This window comes from Brettanomyces nanus, chromosome 1, assembly GCF_011074865.1.
Source record: "Brettanomyces nanus chromosome 1, complete sequence".
Lineage (NCBI taxonomy): Eukaryota > Fungi > Ascomycota > Pichiomycetes > Pichiales > Pichiaceae > Brettanomyces > Brettanomyces nanus.
This window is the reverse complement of record NC_052374.1, coordinates 1,108,144-1,126,886: the sequence shown is the minus strand read 5'-3', so window position 1 is coordinate 1,126,886 and position 18,743 is coordinate 1,108,144. Positions and strand designations below refer to the sequence as shown.

General features: G+C 41.3%; 8 protein-coding genes across 8 annotated transcripts; 4 read left to right on the top strand and 4 right to left on the bottom strand.

The window, feature by feature from the left end:
* Nucleotides 1-158: 158 nt before the first annotated feature.
* Nucleotides 159-3,818, top strand: FOA43_000522 (uncharacterized protein; the record flags this gene model as incomplete). The annotated part of the gene is made up of 1 exon (XM_038920852.1): nt 159-3,818. The coding sequence occupies one exon, from the start codon at nt 159-161 to the stop codon at nt 3,816-3,818; it is 3,660 nt and encodes a 1,219-aa protein (XP_038776780.1).
* A 92-nt stretch (nt 3,819-3,910) lies between these two features.
* FOA43_000521 (uncharacterized protein) lies at nt 3,911-6,494 on the bottom strand (the record flags this gene model as incomplete). Its single annotated transcript, XM_038920851.1, has 2 exons — nt 3,911-4,943; nt 5,614-6,494. 2 exons carry the CDS (start codon nt 6,492-6,494, stop codon nt 3,911-3,913), a joined length of 1,914 nt encoding a protein of 637 aa, XP_038776779.1.
* A 932-nt stretch (nt 6,495-7,426) lies between these two features.
* TEF3 (translational elongation factor EF-1 alpha) lies at nt 7,427-10,564 on the top strand (the record flags this gene model as incomplete). The annotated part of the gene is made up of 1 exon (XM_038920850.1): nt 7,427-10,564. The coding sequence occupies one exon, from the start codon at nt 7,427-7,429 to the stop codon at nt 10,562-10,564; it is 3,138 nt and encodes a 1,045-aa protein (XP_038776778.1).
* A 159-nt stretch (nt 10,565-10,723) lies between these two features.
* FOA43_000519 (uncharacterized protein) lies at nt 10,724-11,395 on the bottom strand (the record flags this gene model as incomplete). The annotated part of the gene is made up of 1 exon (XM_038920849.1): nt 10,724-11,395. The coding sequence occupies one exon, from the start codon at nt 11,393-11,395 to the stop codon at nt 10,724-10,726; it is 672 nt and encodes a 223-aa protein (XP_038776777.1).
* A 127-nt stretch (nt 11,396-11,522) lies between these two features.
* Nucleotides 11,523-13,055, bottom strand: FOA43_000518 (uncharacterized protein; the record flags this gene model as incomplete). The annotated part of the gene is made up of 1 exon (XM_038920848.1): nt 11,523-13,055. The coding sequence occupies one exon, from the start codon at nt 13,053-13,055 to the stop codon at nt 11,523-11,525; it is 1,533 nt and encodes a 510-aa protein (XP_038776776.1).
* Nucleotides 13,056-13,352: 297 nt separating this feature from the next.
* Nucleotides 13,353-14,075, top strand: FOA43_000517 (uncharacterized protein; the record flags this gene model as incomplete). Its single annotated transcript, XM_038920847.1, has 1 exon — nt 13,353-14,075. The coding sequence occupies one exon, from the start codon at nt 13,353-13,355 to the stop codon at nt 14,073-14,075; it is 723 nt and encodes a 240-aa protein (XP_038776775.1).
* Nucleotides 14,076-14,824: 749 nt separating this feature from the next.
* Nucleotides 14,825-16,318, top strand: FOA43_000516 (uncharacterized protein; the record flags this gene model as incomplete). Its single annotated transcript, XM_038920846.1, has 2 exons — nt 14,825-14,831; nt 15,168-16,318. 2 exons carry the CDS (start codon nt 14,825-14,827, stop codon nt 16,316-16,318), a joined length of 1,158 nt encoding a protein of 385 aa, XP_038776774.1.
* Nucleotides 16,319-16,517: 199 nt separating this feature from the next.
* RPD3 (histone deacetylase) lies at nt 16,518-18,663 on the bottom strand (the record flags this gene model as incomplete). The annotated part of the gene is made up of 3 exons (XM_038920845.1): nt 16,518-18,055; nt 18,115-18,174; nt 18,447-18,663. The coding sequence occupies 3 exons, from the start codon at nt 18,661-18,663 to the stop codon at nt 16,518-16,520; spliced, it is 1,815 nt and encodes a 604-aa protein (XP_038776773.1).
* Nucleotides 18,664-18,743: the final 80 nt, after the last annotated feature.

Sequence of the window (18,743 nt, the reverse complement as noted above, 5' to 3'; positions counted from 1 at the left end):
CCCCCCCCCCAGAACTTGGCTATCATGTGTGCCTCCCGTTCGTAAAGGGGTGAAAAATTTTTGGAATTCAGCTTAATTTTTATTTTATTTTTTTTGTCAAGTCCTGAAAATTCAATCCTTGTTAATATATTAAGTTTTTATTGTTGTTCATCATCATTATGAGTTCTGCAGATGATCAACTACTCCAAATTGTGGAGCTGAAAGGGAAATTGGATAAAGTCCGATCCCAAATCAGCTCCAAGTTGGTTAACCAGCAGCATTTGGCACTTATCCTTCAAACTGTTGAGGAGAATCTAGATCAACAGCATCAAGAAAAAACTGCTGTCGCATATTTTGTGTCGTTCCTCAGCTTACTTGACCAGTGTTGCGAAAACGATCAAATCAAGGACTTTGCATTGGCAACGGGTGCCGTTTATTTCTTAAATTTGGTTTCCCCATATACACCTAAAGGATTGCTCAGACCTCATTTTGGTGACATTCTTACCAAAGTTGCTCCCGCTTTGACCGATGAGCATTCTCAAGCTCCGTTGATTAGATCCAGTATAGGCTTTTTGGAATCCTTGTTGTTGGCTCAAGATCTTGATGCTTGGAATAACGTTAACAACTATAAAATTTCTCCGAAAAGAGGTTTGATGGGTCTTTTAGAGTTATCTCTTGATCCAAGACCTAAAGTCAGAAAAGGAGCTCAGGAGTCTGTTCATAGCATTCTCTTGCAAGTTCCAGTTGGCACTGGTGCTCACCCTGCCTCGTTTTATTCCGGAGAATTCGCCCTAAATCGTCTAATATCATTAGTTCAAAAGAATCCGCTGAATAAGGATTCAACATTTTCGAAGGACCTTAGTGCTCAAATTATCCACAATTTGCAACTTATTTCTGCCATTGCCAAAGCTAACGCCTGGCCTATAAAACAAGTTAATACCCTTTGCGATATACTACTTGAGATTTGCAAGTCCGCTGATGAATACATGGTTTCAGCTGCCTTCGCTGCCTTTGAAGGCCTCTTCCAATCTATGAATAGCAAGATTGACAACGACAAGTTTGTCCAAGTTATGGATATCATATTTGATTTGAAGCCTGCCGTGAATGATCCACATCTAGCACCTTCTTGGCTCGCCATAGTTGCTAAGGCTGTCACTTCTTATTCTCTGAACATAGATTCTCTAAAATGCTTCATGAAACTTCCAGAGATTTTCAAGATTGTTGGCGATTATTTCTCTAGTGATGTCGAAAATGTCTACATTAGTGCTTCTCAGTGTCTCATTGCAATATGTTCAGATGCTATTGATAAGAAATGGCTTCTTTATGCTCCTGCTGTGAAACAGGAAATCAGTGAACAGATTGGCACGGTGATAAGTCAGTTAGCAAGCATTACCAACAGCTTTCTTTCTGTGAAATATAGACAATGTGCTAAGGAGGTTGCCGAGTTGATTGGTGCCTTGTTCCTTTCGTTAAGAATTAGAGCAAATCCAGATTTTTTGCCTCACTTGGGAACCATTGGTGAATGGAGATCCAATGAGCAGGAGGGCTTTGAATTGAATGGAGTTTCTGAGAGTGTTATTGCTAGTGCTATCTCATCCATGGGACCCGAGGTTGTCTTGGAGATATTACCTTTGAACTTGAATGATGCTAATGCCGTCGGTAGAGCATGGCTTCTTCCTATCTTGAAGGTGAACGTTCGTTGCGCACACTTGAGCTACTACATAAAAGACATTTTGCCTCTAACATCATACTTTGAGGAGTTGGTTTCCAAAGCAAATCCCGAGTCTATGAATACCAAAATCTTTGCTACCCTTGTCTCTCAGATATGGTCCCTCTTGCCAGCATTCTGTGATCTACCATTTGATTTGGTGACCAGCTTTTCTGACGAGTTTGCCGCACATCTCGCCAAGTTGCTCTATCAGCAAGTTGAACTTAGACCAACTATTTGTCATGCACTTCGAATGCTTGCTGAAAGTAATGCCGTCTATTCTTCAGGAGTTGTTGATGACCTCATTGTCAACCAGCAATTTCCTGTATCGAAATCTAAGGAGGCATTGAAATATCTATCCTCCACTAAGGCACCGAAGTTTTTGTCCGTTTTATTTAATGTGTTCTCGGAGACCCCGATGGATCAGAGGAATTACGTTTTAGAAACTATTGATGCCTATCTTCAGATCTCCAAACCAAGTGATTTGGTTATAATTTTTAACAAAGTGTGCACTTTGTTGCAGAAGGCCTTGGATGATGAGACAGAGAAGGACTTTGCCGAGACTGATGATCCTGCTGCTAACGGTAAGATCCCCAAGTTGTCGATCACTATGATGGATATTGTTATTGAGATCACTAAATACCTCGAAGAATCCAGTCACAATGCACTTTTGGCAATCTTTAATCGGACTGTTCGTGTGAAAGATGTCCAAATTCAGAAGAGGGCCTACCGAATTCTGTCCAGTCTTATCAAGACTGAATCAGGATTAAAATCTGTTTTGAAGTTTCTTCCTGATATTCTCAAAGTCCTTGTAGAGGGTTCGGAGACCACTCTCATGGCTGCTAAGAGCGCTAGATTGTTGTGCATTTTGGAAGTCATTAAGATTCTACCTGTGGATTATTTGCATTTCATTCCCGGAGTGCTATCAGAGGTTATCCTCTGCACTAAAAGTGTTAATGAGAGGGCCAGAGGTAACTCGTATGATATTCTGGTTGCCATGGGTAACAATTTAATAGAATTTGAAGGTTCTCCTATTAAGAACTCTTTGAACGATCCAGATATGTCGGACTCGGTTGCCTCATTGAAAGAGTTGTTTGTCATGTGCTCCGCCGGTTTGGCGGGTGGTTCTCCTCATATGATCAGTGCCACTATAACTGCTTTATCCCGTGTCTTTTATGAGTTCCACGATAACTTAGAAATGGATTTCTTAAAGCAGATGACATCGACAATTGAATTGTTTTTGACGTCTAAGAACAGAGAAATCATTAAGTCTACGTTGGGTTTCATCAAGGTGGCTACCCTTTCTTTACCCGAGGATGAAGTGAGACCGCGCTTGAAAGGTCTTCTCACGAATTTACTTGCGGTGAATCACGAACAGAAGAGTCACTTCAGATCAAAAGTGAAGCATCTCATTGAAAGGTTGGTGAGAAAGTTTGGCAGCGATTACATTGAGCAGTGTGTTCCAGAAGAGGATAAGAAGTTGATTATTAATATCAAGAAGTCTAAGGCCAGGGCCAAGAGAAAGAAGTCTCAGGCCAGTTATGACGATGATGCTGGCAGGGGTGAGGGAGAAGCTCATAGCAATAATACTTTCATGTCCGCTTATGAGGAGGCATTATATGGCGAATCTGATGCATCTGATGATGATGCCGAAGAGAATAATAATGATGGTGAAGAGGGTTATTCGCATTCTCGAAAACCGAAGCAGTTTATTTCGGAGTCCAAAGATGCTCCTTTGGATCTTTTGGACAAGCAAGCATTATCGCACATCTCTTCCTCCAGGCCTAAGACATTTTCCAAGAAGGATGTCAAGTATCACACTAAGAATGGAAAGCTTGTATTTAACGAGAATGATGACTCTAATGCGTTTGGTGGTAAAAACTCCATTGACGCTTACGTGGAGGCAGTCAAGCAAGGGCCAGTTAGAGGCCAAGGTAACAAATTAAAGTACAAGAAGAAGCAGAGGACGGAAGATGGTATTAATTGGGATGATGAGGAAGCTGAGAGCAGAGAAAGTGGCGAAAGAAAGAGTGTGAAGCAATACCCTCAATCCAGATCCAATTACAGAAATGTCAGAGGTGGTAGAATTGGCAAACCTAAATCGAGATTCAAAGCTAGAAAGAAGTTCTAATCAGTTTCACCAAATATGTAAATCTTAAATAATCTCATAATCTATTTTACAGTACAAGGCCAGCCATTAATTTTCTGTGGTCATTTTCCTCGTCATCCAAAGAGATTCAAGCTGTGGTCACCAGAATCCTCCTGAACGGGATCATCCTCCAAGTTAACTTGTGGATAAAAGTCTTTATGGGTCGGCTGTGCTGATAATGCTGTCCCAAACGTGAGATTTGGGGCATTTTCCCCTTCTGCTTCTGCGGCCTCGGCTCTTTCATAGGCATTCATATCGACCTCTATGTCATTATCTCTCAATTCATTAAGCAGTCTTTTCTCATCCCCGCTATAAGGTAACGCAGGGGTCAAGCTGTTTGGAGTAGGTCCCGCGACTATAAAGTCCCGACAAGGCTTTGTTCTCTTTGGAGGCAACTTATCCTTGGGCAGATAATTTATCAGTACTGTGCCATTGAATTTAAGATCTGGATTCTCATTCAGTTGTTGACGCAAAATGAATTTTACCCAATCATCATCAACAGTGAGGTCATCGTGTTCTGCTTCCTTGTCTTGCCTTGATTTGCCCCTAGTGTCTCTCATTGGTGATAAACCAGTCTGACTTGGTTGATATTGGTAGGGGAGAGTTGGATTTTGTTGCTGAGCCTGTTGTGCTTGTTGATCCAAAGCCGCCGTCAATGTGCTCATTTTTGAGTTGACATCTTTCAGTTTCTTCTCATGTATAGCGTTCTGAACGAATTGCAAATCTGGTCTTGCCACTTCCCGAAGCCTCGTGTTCATTTCGCTCATGAACCAACTCTCAAAATTCTCCATTCCTTTCGAGGTGAGTCGGTCAATGTCAAAAGCGTCAAGTCTTGTAGCCGGTGAAATAAGCTTGAGTTCCAAAAATGCATCAGTTAGGTCTTGAATATTTGGCTCAGTAGCATTCCGTAGTTCTGTGTATTTGAGCACAGTCGATGTCAAAAGACGAAGGTATTTAGTGCACAGGTCGGTCATTACGTCCAACGCTCTGTTGTTAGATCGATCATATCCGTGAGTTTTCATTAGTTGTGCTAATGTCACCCTCAAGAGATGAAAGTTGAACGTATCTAACGTCATGACAGCCCGGGTTGGAGAAATAGTATTATTTCTTAGGGAGAGCAAGTGTGCTTGAAAGTTGTTGTTAATTGATAGACAAAATAATTTAGACGATTTAGGAATCCGCGGTACATCACCATCGCTATAGCAGATTTCGGTAAGGAGAGAATAGACGACGGATGAAGAACTGACGTTAAAAGAGTGTACTACTCTCCTGGAGAGGTAGAAATGATTAAGTGTATCAATAGTAAAACCAAGCAACGCAATGTAGTTTGAAGACCCTTTATTAATTTCTGTTAACTATGATTAGGACTTTTAGGTGAGACCTATAGAATCCTTTATTGGACGTTTCTCTTTACTTCACTTTGCATCTATCAATGTCTTTAGATTTAATGAATTAGTAATGCTTTGATATTTCAACATTTTTAGCTAAAGTTAAGGTTATTTATTGTTTAAACTTCAATATTTTAAATACTATGAATGTTATAGCTTTTAGATCTATGTATATCAATGTAGGGCCTACCACAGCTAAACCTGTCATAATCCCTTTAGCAAAAAACTTATAATCGAGATCTCTCGATGAATTAATAGGATCAAATGGAACGATATCTCCAACGGTTGCTTAAGAGGAAAGAAACGAACGGTGATAAATAGGAAAGTAAAGCAGAAATGAAATAATAACTGGTCAGTACAAAGTAAACGAGAATCAAGAATGGCCTCACAACATTCTATCAATGGTAGTGGAAGTGTAATTTTTAAGATTGTCAAGATGATCCCACCACTCATACAAATACGACTCGCAAATCAACTTGAACCAAGGGGTAAACAACAAATCTTTCCGGTTGAACATCTGCTTCAACTCTTGCTTAGTAACATACTTATAATCCTTGACTTCATTAGTGTTAGCGTGCACTTGACCATCAGACTTGATAATCAAGATGTAATCGATTTCGTGCTCTCCCCAGGCACCGTTGCTGGGAGCCATATAATGAATTCTTGTTAAAAATTTAAAGGCAGTAACCGGGACATCCTTATTAGAGATACCCAACTCATGGTCCAATTTCCTTTGTGCGGCAGATTTCGCACCTCTAACGGCTGTATCCAATGAATGTATATTGGTACCATCGAAGGCAGAACTGGAGAAGCCCAATTCAGAAGGAACGCAAAGGGGATGCGAACAGCATGTGTTTGTCCACATCGAAGGAAAGGTGATTTTTTCGTCTGCCCGCTGTTGGAGAAGTAATCTGTTGTGAGAATCAAACAAAAACACCGAAAAGGCCCTGTGAAGTAATCCTTGATCTATGTTTTTCATGATATGACACAATTTCTTAGTACCGGAACCTATAGGAACGTCATTATAATCAAGAACAATACAATTTTCTGCCATCAACCGAATCTGTTCTTCATCATGACCGGCAAACAATGAGGAGGCTGCTGCACCCGTGGCTGAAATTGTACTTGATGCTTTCACAATGCCATCATTGGAAGAACTCTTTTCCCCGGTGGTTCTCTCCAAAGGAATCACTTCGAGAAATTTATCCAAGATATCTTGCTTAGACAGATATTTGACAAGCCGATGGTATGAAGTAAGTTCTTGAGTCATAGTTAAATATAGTGAATAGAAAGAAGAGAACGAATGAAAAGATTGAAAGAATAGATGGATGGATAAATAGACGGATGAGTAGAAGAATATATGACAAAGGAAAAGTTTGGTAAGAAATGAATAAAATGGATAAGGAAACAAGTAGGAAGAAATTTCCTCATCAAATTCTTTCTTCCTTTTGTAACCACTAACTATGGAAATACTGTAGATATACGAGTGAGAGCGAGGAAGTGGGAAAGAAATAAAATGGTGCAGCGACGCGCCAACAACAGACCCGACCCGACCCACTTAGACTGATCGCTATCGGCCAACTTCCAGCCACATCCCACTAACACTAGCCACAGGAGATCTGGCCGAGAAACGGAGATTACCAAATGAGAGTCAACAGATTAATATAGAGGAATTTCTTTTGCGTACAGAAGAGATATAATACATATAGCCATGTAGGCTACAATAGAAGGTAGGGTGGTCATGAACTGCACAAAGGGGTTTATCAAACACAGGCTGCGTAAGAACAAATTTCATTTTATCATCCCGGAGATTGCATTACTGTCTACTTCTCATCTGAACTATTACCCATTAAACCTTCTGTTTTACCATTTAGTATAGGGCTTTACAGCATCTTGGGTATTGGGTCTACTCCGATAGATCTGTAGATCTCAAAAGTAATGAAAAAAAATAATTAGGAAAAAAAATTTTCGCCAATTTTTTGCCCAAGATTTTCAACGGTGAAAAATTTTTATTCTTTTAATATTTTTATAATTTTTTTTTAATTTTTTCTTTACATAATTTTTTTTGTTTTATTTGCATTGGTTCTTATACAGTAAAAATTTTGGTGCCGTTTTGTACCTTTTTTTTCCTCTTTTCTTTCTCCTTTCTCTTCTACTTTTTTTTTTGTTTCCTTCACCAACCATAGAAGAGATCAGCAAAAGATGTCAGATTCGTCACACGCTGAACAAGTCTTGGACGAGTTGTTCCAGAAGTTGTCTGTGGCTTCCGCAGATGATTTGGACGACGTCGCCACTAACGTTGCATCGTTTTTAAATGGTCCTATCGTTGAGCATGATGTTCCATACGAGTTTTTCCAGAAGTTGGATAAGGCTGTTAATGACAAGAAGAACGCCTTCAATGCTTTGGAAGCTGTTGTTCACATTGCTTCAGAGGATGATTTGTCCTCTTCCGTTGAGCCATACATTGCTGAGCTTGTCCCAAGTGTCTGCGCAAAGTGCGGTGACAAGAAGGAAGAAGTCAGAGAACAGGCTGAGAAGGCTTTATTGGCTCTTGCTAGGGCCATTACTCCCTCATCTATCAAATATTTCTTGCCGAAATTGATCGATTCTTTGGCTACCACCAGTAAATGGCAAGAAAAGATTGCAGATTTGAAGGCTATCTCTATTTTGGTCGACACTGCCAAGGACCAATTGGCTTTAAGAATGCCAGAATTGATTCCTGCTCTTTCCGAAGCTATGTGGAATACCAAAATTGAGGTTGGTAAGACTGCCACCGAGACTATGACCAAATGTACTGCTACCATCGATAACAAGGATATCGAGCCTTTCATTCCTAAATTGATCGACTCTATCTCTAATCCTGACGATGTTCCAGAAACAGTTCACGATTTAGGTTCGACCACTTTCGTCTCCGATGTTACCACCGCCGCTTTGTCTATCATGGCTCCTTTGCTTTCGAGAGGTTTAGCCGAGAGAGAAACCTCCATTAAGAGAAAGGCTGCCGTTATTATTGACAACATGTGTAAGTTGGTTGAGGATCCTCAAATTGTTGCTCCTTTCTTACCTACTTTGTTCCCATCTTTGAAGTCTAACATGGATATTATTGCTGACCCTGAGGCCAGATCCATTACCCATCGTGCTTTGACTACATTGAGACGTGTTGGTGCCATTCCTGAGGATGATACTCTTCCAGAGGTTACTACTGCTGGTGATGTTGAAGTTAATTTGGCCATTTTGAAGAATATTATTGGTAAGCAAGCTAAGCGTTTCGATGTTGTCCAGACTTATGTTGCTGCTATGGCAGGTGATTTGATTGATGAGAGAAAGACAGACTCTGATTCTTGGAATGCTTTGTTGGGTCCATTTTTGACTATCTTCTTGCACGAGAAGGAGGCCCACGAAGTCATCGAGAAGTTCCGTGCTACTGCCATCGAGAACATTCCAACCCCTCCAGTCTTTGAAGAGGAGGATGATGATGGTGAGGACTTGTGTAACTGTGAGTTTTCTCTTGCTTACGGTGCTAGAATTCTTTTGAACAAGACACAACTTCGTTTGAAGCGTGGTAGAAGATATGGTCTTTGCGGCCCTAACGGTGCTGGTAAGTCGACTCTTCTGAAGGCTTTGGCAAATGGTCAGGTCGAGGGTTTCCCAACACAAGAAGAATGTAAAACTGTCTACGTTGAGCACGACATTGATGGTACTCATGATGAGACCTCTAGTACTAAGTACATTCTTGAGTCTGAAAGTGTTAATTACAACGAAGAAGAGATCAAAAATAAGTTGAGAGAGTTCGGCTTCGAAGAGGAGATGTTGGACATGCCTATTGTTGCTTTATCCGGTGGTTGGAAGATGAAGTTGGCTCTTGCAAGAGCTGTCTTGCAAAATGCTGATATCTTATTGTTGGATGAGCCAACTAATCATTTGGATCACATTAATGTTGATTGGTTGGTCAACTATTTAGTTAGCTGTGGAATTACTTCGTTGACCGTTTCCCATGACTCTGGTTTCCTCGATCGTACTGTGCAGTACATCGTCCATTACGAGGGTTTGAAACTTCGTAAGTACAAGGGTAACATGACTGAGTTTGTGAAAAAGGTTCCAGCTGCCAAGGCATATGAAGATATGACAGCTACGGACTTAGAATTCGAGTTCCCAGAACCAGGTTTCTTGGAAGGTGTTAAGACTAAACAGAAGGCTATTGTGAAGGTGCAGGACATGTCCTTCCAGTATCCAGGTACTTCCAGACCTCAGATGAACCACGTTACTTTCCAGTGTTCGTTGTCCTCCAGAATTGCTATTATCGGACCAAACGGTGCCGGTAAGACCACTTTGGTCAACGTCTTGACTGGTGAGTTACTTCCAACTAGTGGTGAAGTTTACATCCACGAGAACTGTCGTATTGCATATATCAAGCAGCACGCTTTCGCCCATATCGATAACCACTTAGACAGAACTCCTTCTGAATATATTCAATGGAGATACCAGACCGGTGAGGATCGTGAGACTATGGATCGTGCCAACAGAAAGATCAACGAGGAAGATAAGCAAGGTATGAACAAGGTCTTCAAGGTTCAGGGTACCCCAAGAAAGATCGCTGGTATTCATTCCAGAAGAAAGTTCAAGAACACTTACGAGTATGAGTGTTCTTTCTTGTTAGGAGAAAATCTTGGTATGAAGTCTGAGAGATGGACACCAATGTCTTCTGTCGACAACGCTTGGTTGCCAAGACCAGAGTTGATTGAATCTCACGGTAAGATGGTTGCCGAGGTTGATATGAAGGAAGCTCTCGCAAATGGTCAGTACAGAGCATTGACCAGAAAGGAGATTGAGGTTCACTGTACCAGAATGGGTTTGGACCCAGAATTGGTTTCTCACACCAGAATCAGATCGTTGTCTGGTGGCCAAAAGGTCAAGTTGGTGTTGGCTGCCGGTACTTGGTTGAGACCTCATTTAATTGTTTTGGATGAGCCTACTAATTATTTGGACAGAGACTCTTTGGGTGCTTTGTCTAAGGCTTTGAAAGCTTTCCATGGTGGTGTTATTATGATTACTCATTCTGCCGAGTTCACCAAGGGTTTGACCCAAGAGGTGTGGACTGTTCAGAATGGTACCATGACTCCATCTGGTCACAATTGGGTTCAGGGACAGGGTGCTGGTCCAAGAATATCCAAGAAGGAGGAAGAAGGAACCAAGGTTGATGCCATGGGTAACAAGGTTAAGCTTACACAGAAGAAGAAGAAGTTGTCTTCTGCCGAGAAGAGAAAGAAGAAGAAAGAAAGAATGAAGAGAAAGAAAGAGTTGGGTGACGCTTATGTCTCCGATTCCGATTCTGACTTCTAAGCTCTTTACAGCTTAGTCTGTTTTGTATGTCGGTTCTCTTTGTATTTTTGTTGTTTTCCATTTTCTTTCTTTGTTCATCTATCCATCTAAAGGTTCATATAATTTACCTTTTCGAATTTTTAATTTAGTAATACAAAATATCGACCCTTTTTGAAGTCCTTATTGTACGAGAAATTTGAGGGGTATGTTGGCTTCCTGTATTGGCGCCTTGATGTGATAGCCGTTAACGCTTTGTTCATGCTCGATTTCATGGAAATGGTGAAGCAACTCGTGTTCAATGTCCTCGGCGTGCTGCACCTTCACGTCAGGATCATTCTCACTATGATACTTGTTCCAGTGGTGTTTCTCATACTCTTCTTCGAAATCGTACTCATGTCCAGAACCGATGCCAAAGTCTGGGAACTCCCCACCTTTACCGCTGAACTCTTTCCATTCTTCTAATGAGACTGCACCGTCATTGTCTTTATCCATGAGCTTCATTACTTCTTTAATTACCTTTTCCTTCAACTCCTTGCCAACAATTTCAGTATCGTCGTGAGAACCCATACCGTTACCCTCTCCCACAATCTCATCTCTAGCCAAACCATACATTCTCAAGATATCATAAGCACTCAATTTGTTAGCATTTTTTGAATCGTGAAGCTTAAAAACGGACTCTGAATCGGCATCATCCAAATCATGCTCCACTTTCATGTGCCATTTCTGCCATGATCCATGGAATTCCTGAGGAATCGATTCTTTGAACTCGGATTCTTTATTAATTCCTGGAGCTACTGCACCAAGAACAGCAGAGAAAAGAGAAAGTGTACCAAACAAGTATTTGAGGTTCATAGTCTGTACAGATAACTGACAAGAGATGATCGATTATATCACTATAAATCTTCGAACACCTTTTGAGCGCGATCCGCTATATTTTTTAATAAAGAAAAAAATAACCTAAATATAAAGCTGGCTGATTTCAAACCTTTGATTTGGATATTTCATCCATTTTCTTATACATATCCGTCAAATCATAGGCATGACCATCACCAAGCGCATTTTTAACCGCTATGCATTTAACCCCTTGGCTCTCGATTGCCGAAACGTCCACACGAATTTGTGCGTCGAACCTTATGTAAAGAATGTGTGTTACAAATGAACTGATTGGAAACTTCCCCGAAGTCACCTCGTGAGATTTATCCCGTTTTCTTTCTGGTGAAAAAAGCATTGAGTAATTCAATGCATCGCAAATGACAGTGATGCAATCCAAGGCACTCATTCCGTATGTTTCACGATCACTAGAACCATTTACGAGCAGCACCTTTTTTTTGCTTCCACTGCTCTTCCTATGATTGTGAAGGATGGCATCGCCAACTCCCTGTAAAATTAAGATAGGAACAATAGAAGTCATTAATGAGCCAATGGAATAAATAACAGTGTTCGCCTCTCGTAGGCAGTTCAACACTCTTGAATTGGCCACAGGATAGATCTCTTCACCATAAGGAGATATGTAAAATATTCTTTCTATGGGAGCAGGCAATGGGATATTATCATCCTTATTAAAATGAAGTTGAGACTTTCGCAACTCCGGATGAACGTACGAGGGTGTACCCATCTCTGAGTCATCATCAATATCAGAATCGTAACTAGCAATGTCACTATCAATGTCACTGTCCTGCTGCTTCCAATTAAGTCCAGCATTCTTGACGACATTTCTAACCTGATCTGGTGTTTCGGCGACACTTCCCTGGAGAACTACGTCATCATTGAACGAAACGGTAGATCCATTATGAAGATACTCAAGCCTTGATAGTGAACTAGATTTTAATAAAGACGGTTCCCTCCTTCTACCTTTCGTAGGGAGTGAAGGATGCGATATCTGCGACTGACCAGTGATAATAGCACCATTTTTCAACAATGCGCTGATATGATAAGTGAAATTAGTGTTGATGCAAGGGAGAACTTGAATATTAGAGGGAACCCTTGTCATCCTTAAAACCAATTCAATTGAGGAATCCAAAGATCCACAGGAAAGACGAGCACCGGTTAGAAACAAGTTACCGACAGAGGCCAATTCTAATCGGAAGTTTTTGGCAGAGTGCCTGGATCTTTTAAGAATCTCCAAATGAACATGAATGAGGAAACTGCGCATAATTTGACGGCAAGGGGGATCAACACTGGCCCAGAGAGGATGCGATCCTTCCACTATCTGTTCCCATTCGGCCTTTGCTTCTTTAAGATTGGGCGAGAGACGGTATGATAATAGGTCTCTAAGACCCGAACTTTCATCTGGAATCAGTCTGGTAATCCGGGAACGAATATCACCCACGGAACAACCCCCCATGACGCGGATAATTTCCGAAGTAGATCCTCCATTGTCGGATATGGGGAGAATGTATGAAATGCAACCATTAGAGTGAGAGTTATGATTCTGATCGCCCGCCAGCTGCTGGATCACATCCAAAATAGCATTCGTAGCGGTACCACCCGACACAATTGCTATGTTCGGCATGTTTTTGGACTCAAAAGCAAAGGAATACTGTATGATCAAAAAGAAGACACGTTGAGGTGTATTTTTACCCCTCAATGTTTCGTCAGGAAGTCCGGAGATAAGAGGCGTCAATCGACTCAGGCCACAAACAACAAAAGAAATGAAACGATAGCGGAAAAACTCCGAACGGGGTTCCCTGTGCCATAGCCAATTCTGAAGCAAGTAAGGGAAAGACAGTCTGGTTAGAATCACTAATCTGTTTACAAAGTGATCTTTTTAGTAGCGAATCTGCTGATACATAGTTTGCTTTTTCTAACAATGAAATCACCTGTTGTCTTCACCGACTGGGACGGTACCGTAACGCTTCAAGATTCCAATGACTACATGACGGACCATCTTGGATTTGGCGAAGTCGAAAGGAAAAGAATCGGTAAAATGATTCTCGATGAAAAGTTGTCTTTTAGAGATGGATTCAATATGATGTTGAAATCGATCACTGATAAAGGCTATAGTATGGAGTACTGTATCGAGACATTACTAAAGAATATAAAATTAGACCCGGGATTTAGGCCTTTCCTCGAATGGTGTAAAGCTCACAATGTTCCGCTATATGTCATTTCTTCTGGAATGCGGCCAATAATTAATGCACTACTCAAAACCTTGGTGGGGGATGACGCCGCGGATTACGTTAACATTTTAGCCAATGACGTTGAATACGATTCCGTCGATCATTCTAAGTGGCATATAGTCTACAGAGATGAAACCCCTTTCGGCCACGACAAGTCCCGATCCATCAAAAAAATCCTTGCCGAATATCATGATGTCAAACCAATAGCATTTTACTGCGGTGACGGAGTGTCTGATCTCAGTGCTTCGAGTACATGCGATCTTCTGTTCGCAAGGAGTGGAAAGGATTTAGTTACATTCTGTGACAGACACCATATCCCTTATAGAGAGTTTTATTCTTTTGTTAATATTACAGACGATGTTAATGCTGTTTCCCACGGCGTAAAAACTATTGAGGACTGCCTTGTCAAATAAGTACATTCAAAATATATTTAAATAGATGAACAAGCATTAGACCATATGGAATATGCTCTGCTACGCGAGGCTAAGAAAAATTTTCCGTAGCGAAGGAGTATAAATATAAATTGATTTGCTGTGAAGGTTTTTTTCATTTACTCTTTCTGATCCTTTCTCCTTTCTCTTAACAACGCAAATTCACAGGCAGGCGCAATCAGCTACAGCATCCTTTTGAGGTCGAACTTTCTGTTTACAGAACGTTCTTGACCCATGACCATAATGGGTATTTGGTTGCTAAGGGTAAGAGAGAAATCTCTTGCTCTACGTCATTGTCTTGTACTGGAGATCAAAACTTCTAGTTAATCTTGGGTGCGGTGGACCATGGTAAACGGAATTTTTTTTCCGTTTTTAAGGATTAGCCTTCGTGCCTCCGTATGGGGCCCACCGCAAGGATTGGCCAAACATAATAAATCATGTAGCAACAGGATGTTCTCACATTGCAGTAGCTTTGTCGGTTGTATGAAATCTTTCCTTACATTTTCTTTATGTAGATCTTGCCAATCAGTTCTCTGTACAGAGAGATCCAAAAGTGGTGGGTGGGGAAAATACTCAAAGGATTAAAATTAAGATCTTGCGGGCATCCGCTTGCTTTCCCGCTGTCAGATCCCCGGTAGTCCAGATCTTTTTCCCGCCACCCTTCTTCCCTTGCACCCGGTAACCGACCCCATCCCAAATCTTATGCAGGCCGCACACATGCTCATTCAAATATGGATGGTTAGTTGGATTATTGTGTCTTGAATTTCTGTTCACTTTACTCTTTTCTACTAGAGCTGGAGTTTGTCGAACTCTGTTGCCATTAGTCAAGTATGTCCCTTATTATTCTCAATAATGCCTTTAGTCGGGGCACCCTACTGAGCTGTTGGCGTTTACCTGTAACTGCGTTACCTCTATCAAAACGTTACTACAATATTTCCAGCAGTGCCACTACTAAAGCCTCCGAAGGGAATCCTCGGTTAGTGGATATACAGCCTGTCTTGAATCTACCAGCAAGACGTTTTCCTCGGTACGTTGGGGAGTTACATTCGCCCCAAAAAACACTGATTTGGAAAGACCAACCTCCCACCAACATTTTCGTGGTTAAAAAACCTTGGAAGCAGCATGTAACTGAAGCCATGGTGACTTTCATAAAACATATTCATAGAAAGTATCCCAGTTGTAATGTGATAGTGAAAAAAGAAGTGGCAGAGGAGCTTTATGATAACGAAGCACTTTTCTTTCCCAAGAACACCGATGATGGAGTTAACAGTATGCCTCGCCACACACTTTACACGGGTACCAATACAGAAATCGTGTCCAAAACAGATCTCCTAGTTTCTCTGGGTGGTGATGGCACCATTCTTCGAGGCGTCTCAATGTTTTCCAATACGACTGCACCTCCTGTTCTCACCTTTTCTATGGGAACTTTAGGATTTTTACTTCCGTTTGAGTTTAAAGACTACAGGACTGCTTTCAAAAATGTTTATGACAGCCGGGCCTACGTTATGAGAAGAGAACGTGTAGAATGTCACATTGTCAAGAAAAATGCCGATACAAAAAAAGAAGTAACTGACAATGCTGGAGAGCAAGATCTTATAGACTCTCACAGTTATTCTTCATCTTTCATCAAGGTTCATGCCATGAACGATATAGTGATGCACAGGGGATCTCTACCTGGTCTCATCAACTTGGATGTATATGTGAACGATCATTTTCTGACAAGAACAACTGCCGACGGTTTAATCTTTGCTACTCCTACCGGCTCCACTGCTTATTCACTCTCTTCAGGTGGTTCTATAGTTCATCCTTCGGTTCGTTGTATTCTTCTCACCCCGATCTGCCCCAGATCATTGTCTTTTAGACCTCTTATTTTACCTGCATCGTCGCACATTGTTGTGAGAGTTAGATCGAAAAATGACGGGAAGAGTATCAACACGTCTCAAGCTTGCGCTTTTATCAACTCAAGTGCTAAGATGAGCGTAGACGGTATTCCAGTGACAGAACTTGAACCTGGTGATGAAATGCATGTTCTTTGCGAATCCGAGCCGAGAGTCGGACCCAATGGGGACCCTTGTCATACAGATACCGATATGCAGCGTCTTAAAGAATACGACTACCGAGGTGTCTGGTGTGTTGCCAGAACTGAAGCTGACTGGGTCAACGGAATTAATGGCATGTTAGGCTTTAATTCGGGTTTCCGCACCAAGGCCTCTGATGTTATGTGAAAACCGGAGCTAATAGATTGTCTAATCTTGAGTGACTAGTTTTTTTTTGTTTTGGTAATTAGTAACAACAGAAATACACACAGTACAGACTACTACAGATAACACAAGTAGAATGTGATATAGAGACACCGAAACGTTGAGCGAACAAAATATAACAAAAATATACATAAAAAATCTTCTTAATGCTCAAGACCAGAGATTACTTCTTCTCCTCACTAGTGGCTGTGGTAGTCGGTGTGGTTACACTGTTGTTTGTAGGTGCCACCGAATCAGCAGTGGGCGGCTTGCTTTGAGATTCACCGTTGGCAGAAGGTCCAGCAGCTGCAACAACAGCAGCATTTGTAGTTGAAACACCTAGAGTGCCAGCTGGAACTGCACTTGAAGGTGGAGACGGTCCCATCGTAGTAACATCAGCTACACTACTTCTGGACTCTTCTCCATTCATCTTCTTCCCGTAATCTATATTATTTTTCACCCTGCTTGCGTCCTCTTCCTTGTCATAAAATTCATTATCAGGCACAATTGTTTCGTCTCTGGCTTTCTGTGATCCACCTTTAGTATCCATGGCTTCTCTGGAATCGTCTTCAGGATCATCATCATAATCCCTGATGTCAGGTGGAATAGGTTGCATCTGCACGGATGGAGCATGTTTTGTGTGCTCTAAAGTAGCGTATATCTGTGTTAAGATCCGACTTAAATACTCTGGCGAGTTAGCGTTGTACATGTTGGAAGGTCTCACATCGAGCTTGTAATCAGGTCCATAGTACTCATAGTAATCGTTGAATGGTAAATCCGGACCTAATAACGTCTGATTAAGTAAACCAGTCTCGTACGTCCAGGTTCTAGCGACATTACGCATAGTATATCCACCTCCCCCAACAATCATTAGCGGAATTCCAAAGCCTTTGACATAGTTAACACAGTTGGCATGACCTCTCATGGATAAATTAAAGCATCCTAAACGATCTCCTGAAAGCGAATCACCTCCACATTGGAGCACGATGGCAGAAGGCTGATACCACTCAATAATGGTTTTGACCAGAGGCTCAAATATCGATCTGTAAGTGACATCATTGATGCCGTCTCTGAGAGGAACGTTAACCGCATAATATTTACCTTTTCCCACACCGATATCGTGAAGCTCACCTGTACCTGGGAAAAACTCACCATATTTATGAAAGGAGCAAGTCATAACACGATCCGTGGTATAAAATGCCTCTTCGACACCGTCTCCATGATGCACATCGATATCAATGTAAAGAACACGAGGATGATACCTAAGCAACTCCAAAATACCGAGAGCGATATCGTTGACATAACAAAAACCAGAAGCCTCAGACTTCTTGGCATGGTGCAAACCACCAGCATAATTGATTGCCACGTCACATTTTCCCCTGTTAAGTCTAGCAGCACCTTCCATGGATCCACCACCAGATATGCTACAGAACTCAAAAAGACCGTCAAACACAGGGCAGTCATCACCAACATTAAACTTCTCCTTATTAAACATATCCAAATTATCCGGAGTAGCACGGGCAAGGAAGTCTACGTACTCATCACTGTGAAATTGACTCATCTCCTCACGCGTGGCAGGCTTAGCTCTGTAAATTTCCATCTTCTTATACAGACCGTAATTCATAATAAGAGAGTGTGCCATTCTAATACGATGAGGCTTCATTGGATGATTGGCACCATAGGAAAAATTACCGACATCTGAGTCATAAAAGTAGGCGACACCTATAGAATACGTATGTTAGTACAGACACACTGATATGCACATGATTCATTTCACTTACGCTTTTTGTCTTGGGGATTCACTTTGATGTCTTCCCATGGTTTCTCCACATACAACATTCCTAGAGTTGAATAATACTATGAAAATTGCTTTATACAACGAAAGAACTAGTTGGAAATCACTTGAATCAATCCATTCAGAAGAAACAGACTTGTGTCTAGTAGACAAGTTTATTCACGCCAGCCGGGCTATATCTTTTTTTTTTTTTTACATTTACCGTCCTCGAATCTTTTTCTCTTTCTGTTGTTGTTGTGGTTCTTGATAAATGTACATAAAAAACATCTATATAGTGTACATTAAAACCAATGCTATAGATTGTATGATTTCATAAACCTTCTGTGTCCAGTAGACGAGTGGCATCATCACGGATCTGCCTTTGGCGTGATTTGTAGCTCTCTAGTTCACTGGATAATCTCTCTCGAATCTGAGCCTCCTGCTGCATGCGCCTATACAAAATCTCATTCACCTCGTAACCTATTCCATCCTGAAACGTTGGATTATAACTTCTTACTCTAATTGGCAAGATCCATTCTGTCCATCGGTTACCCATAATAGAACGCCAGTTCCTTCGCGCACCAAGATCAAAGATGTTGCCAAGAGTTCGAGAGGTATTTCTTGATTTGTATCGCT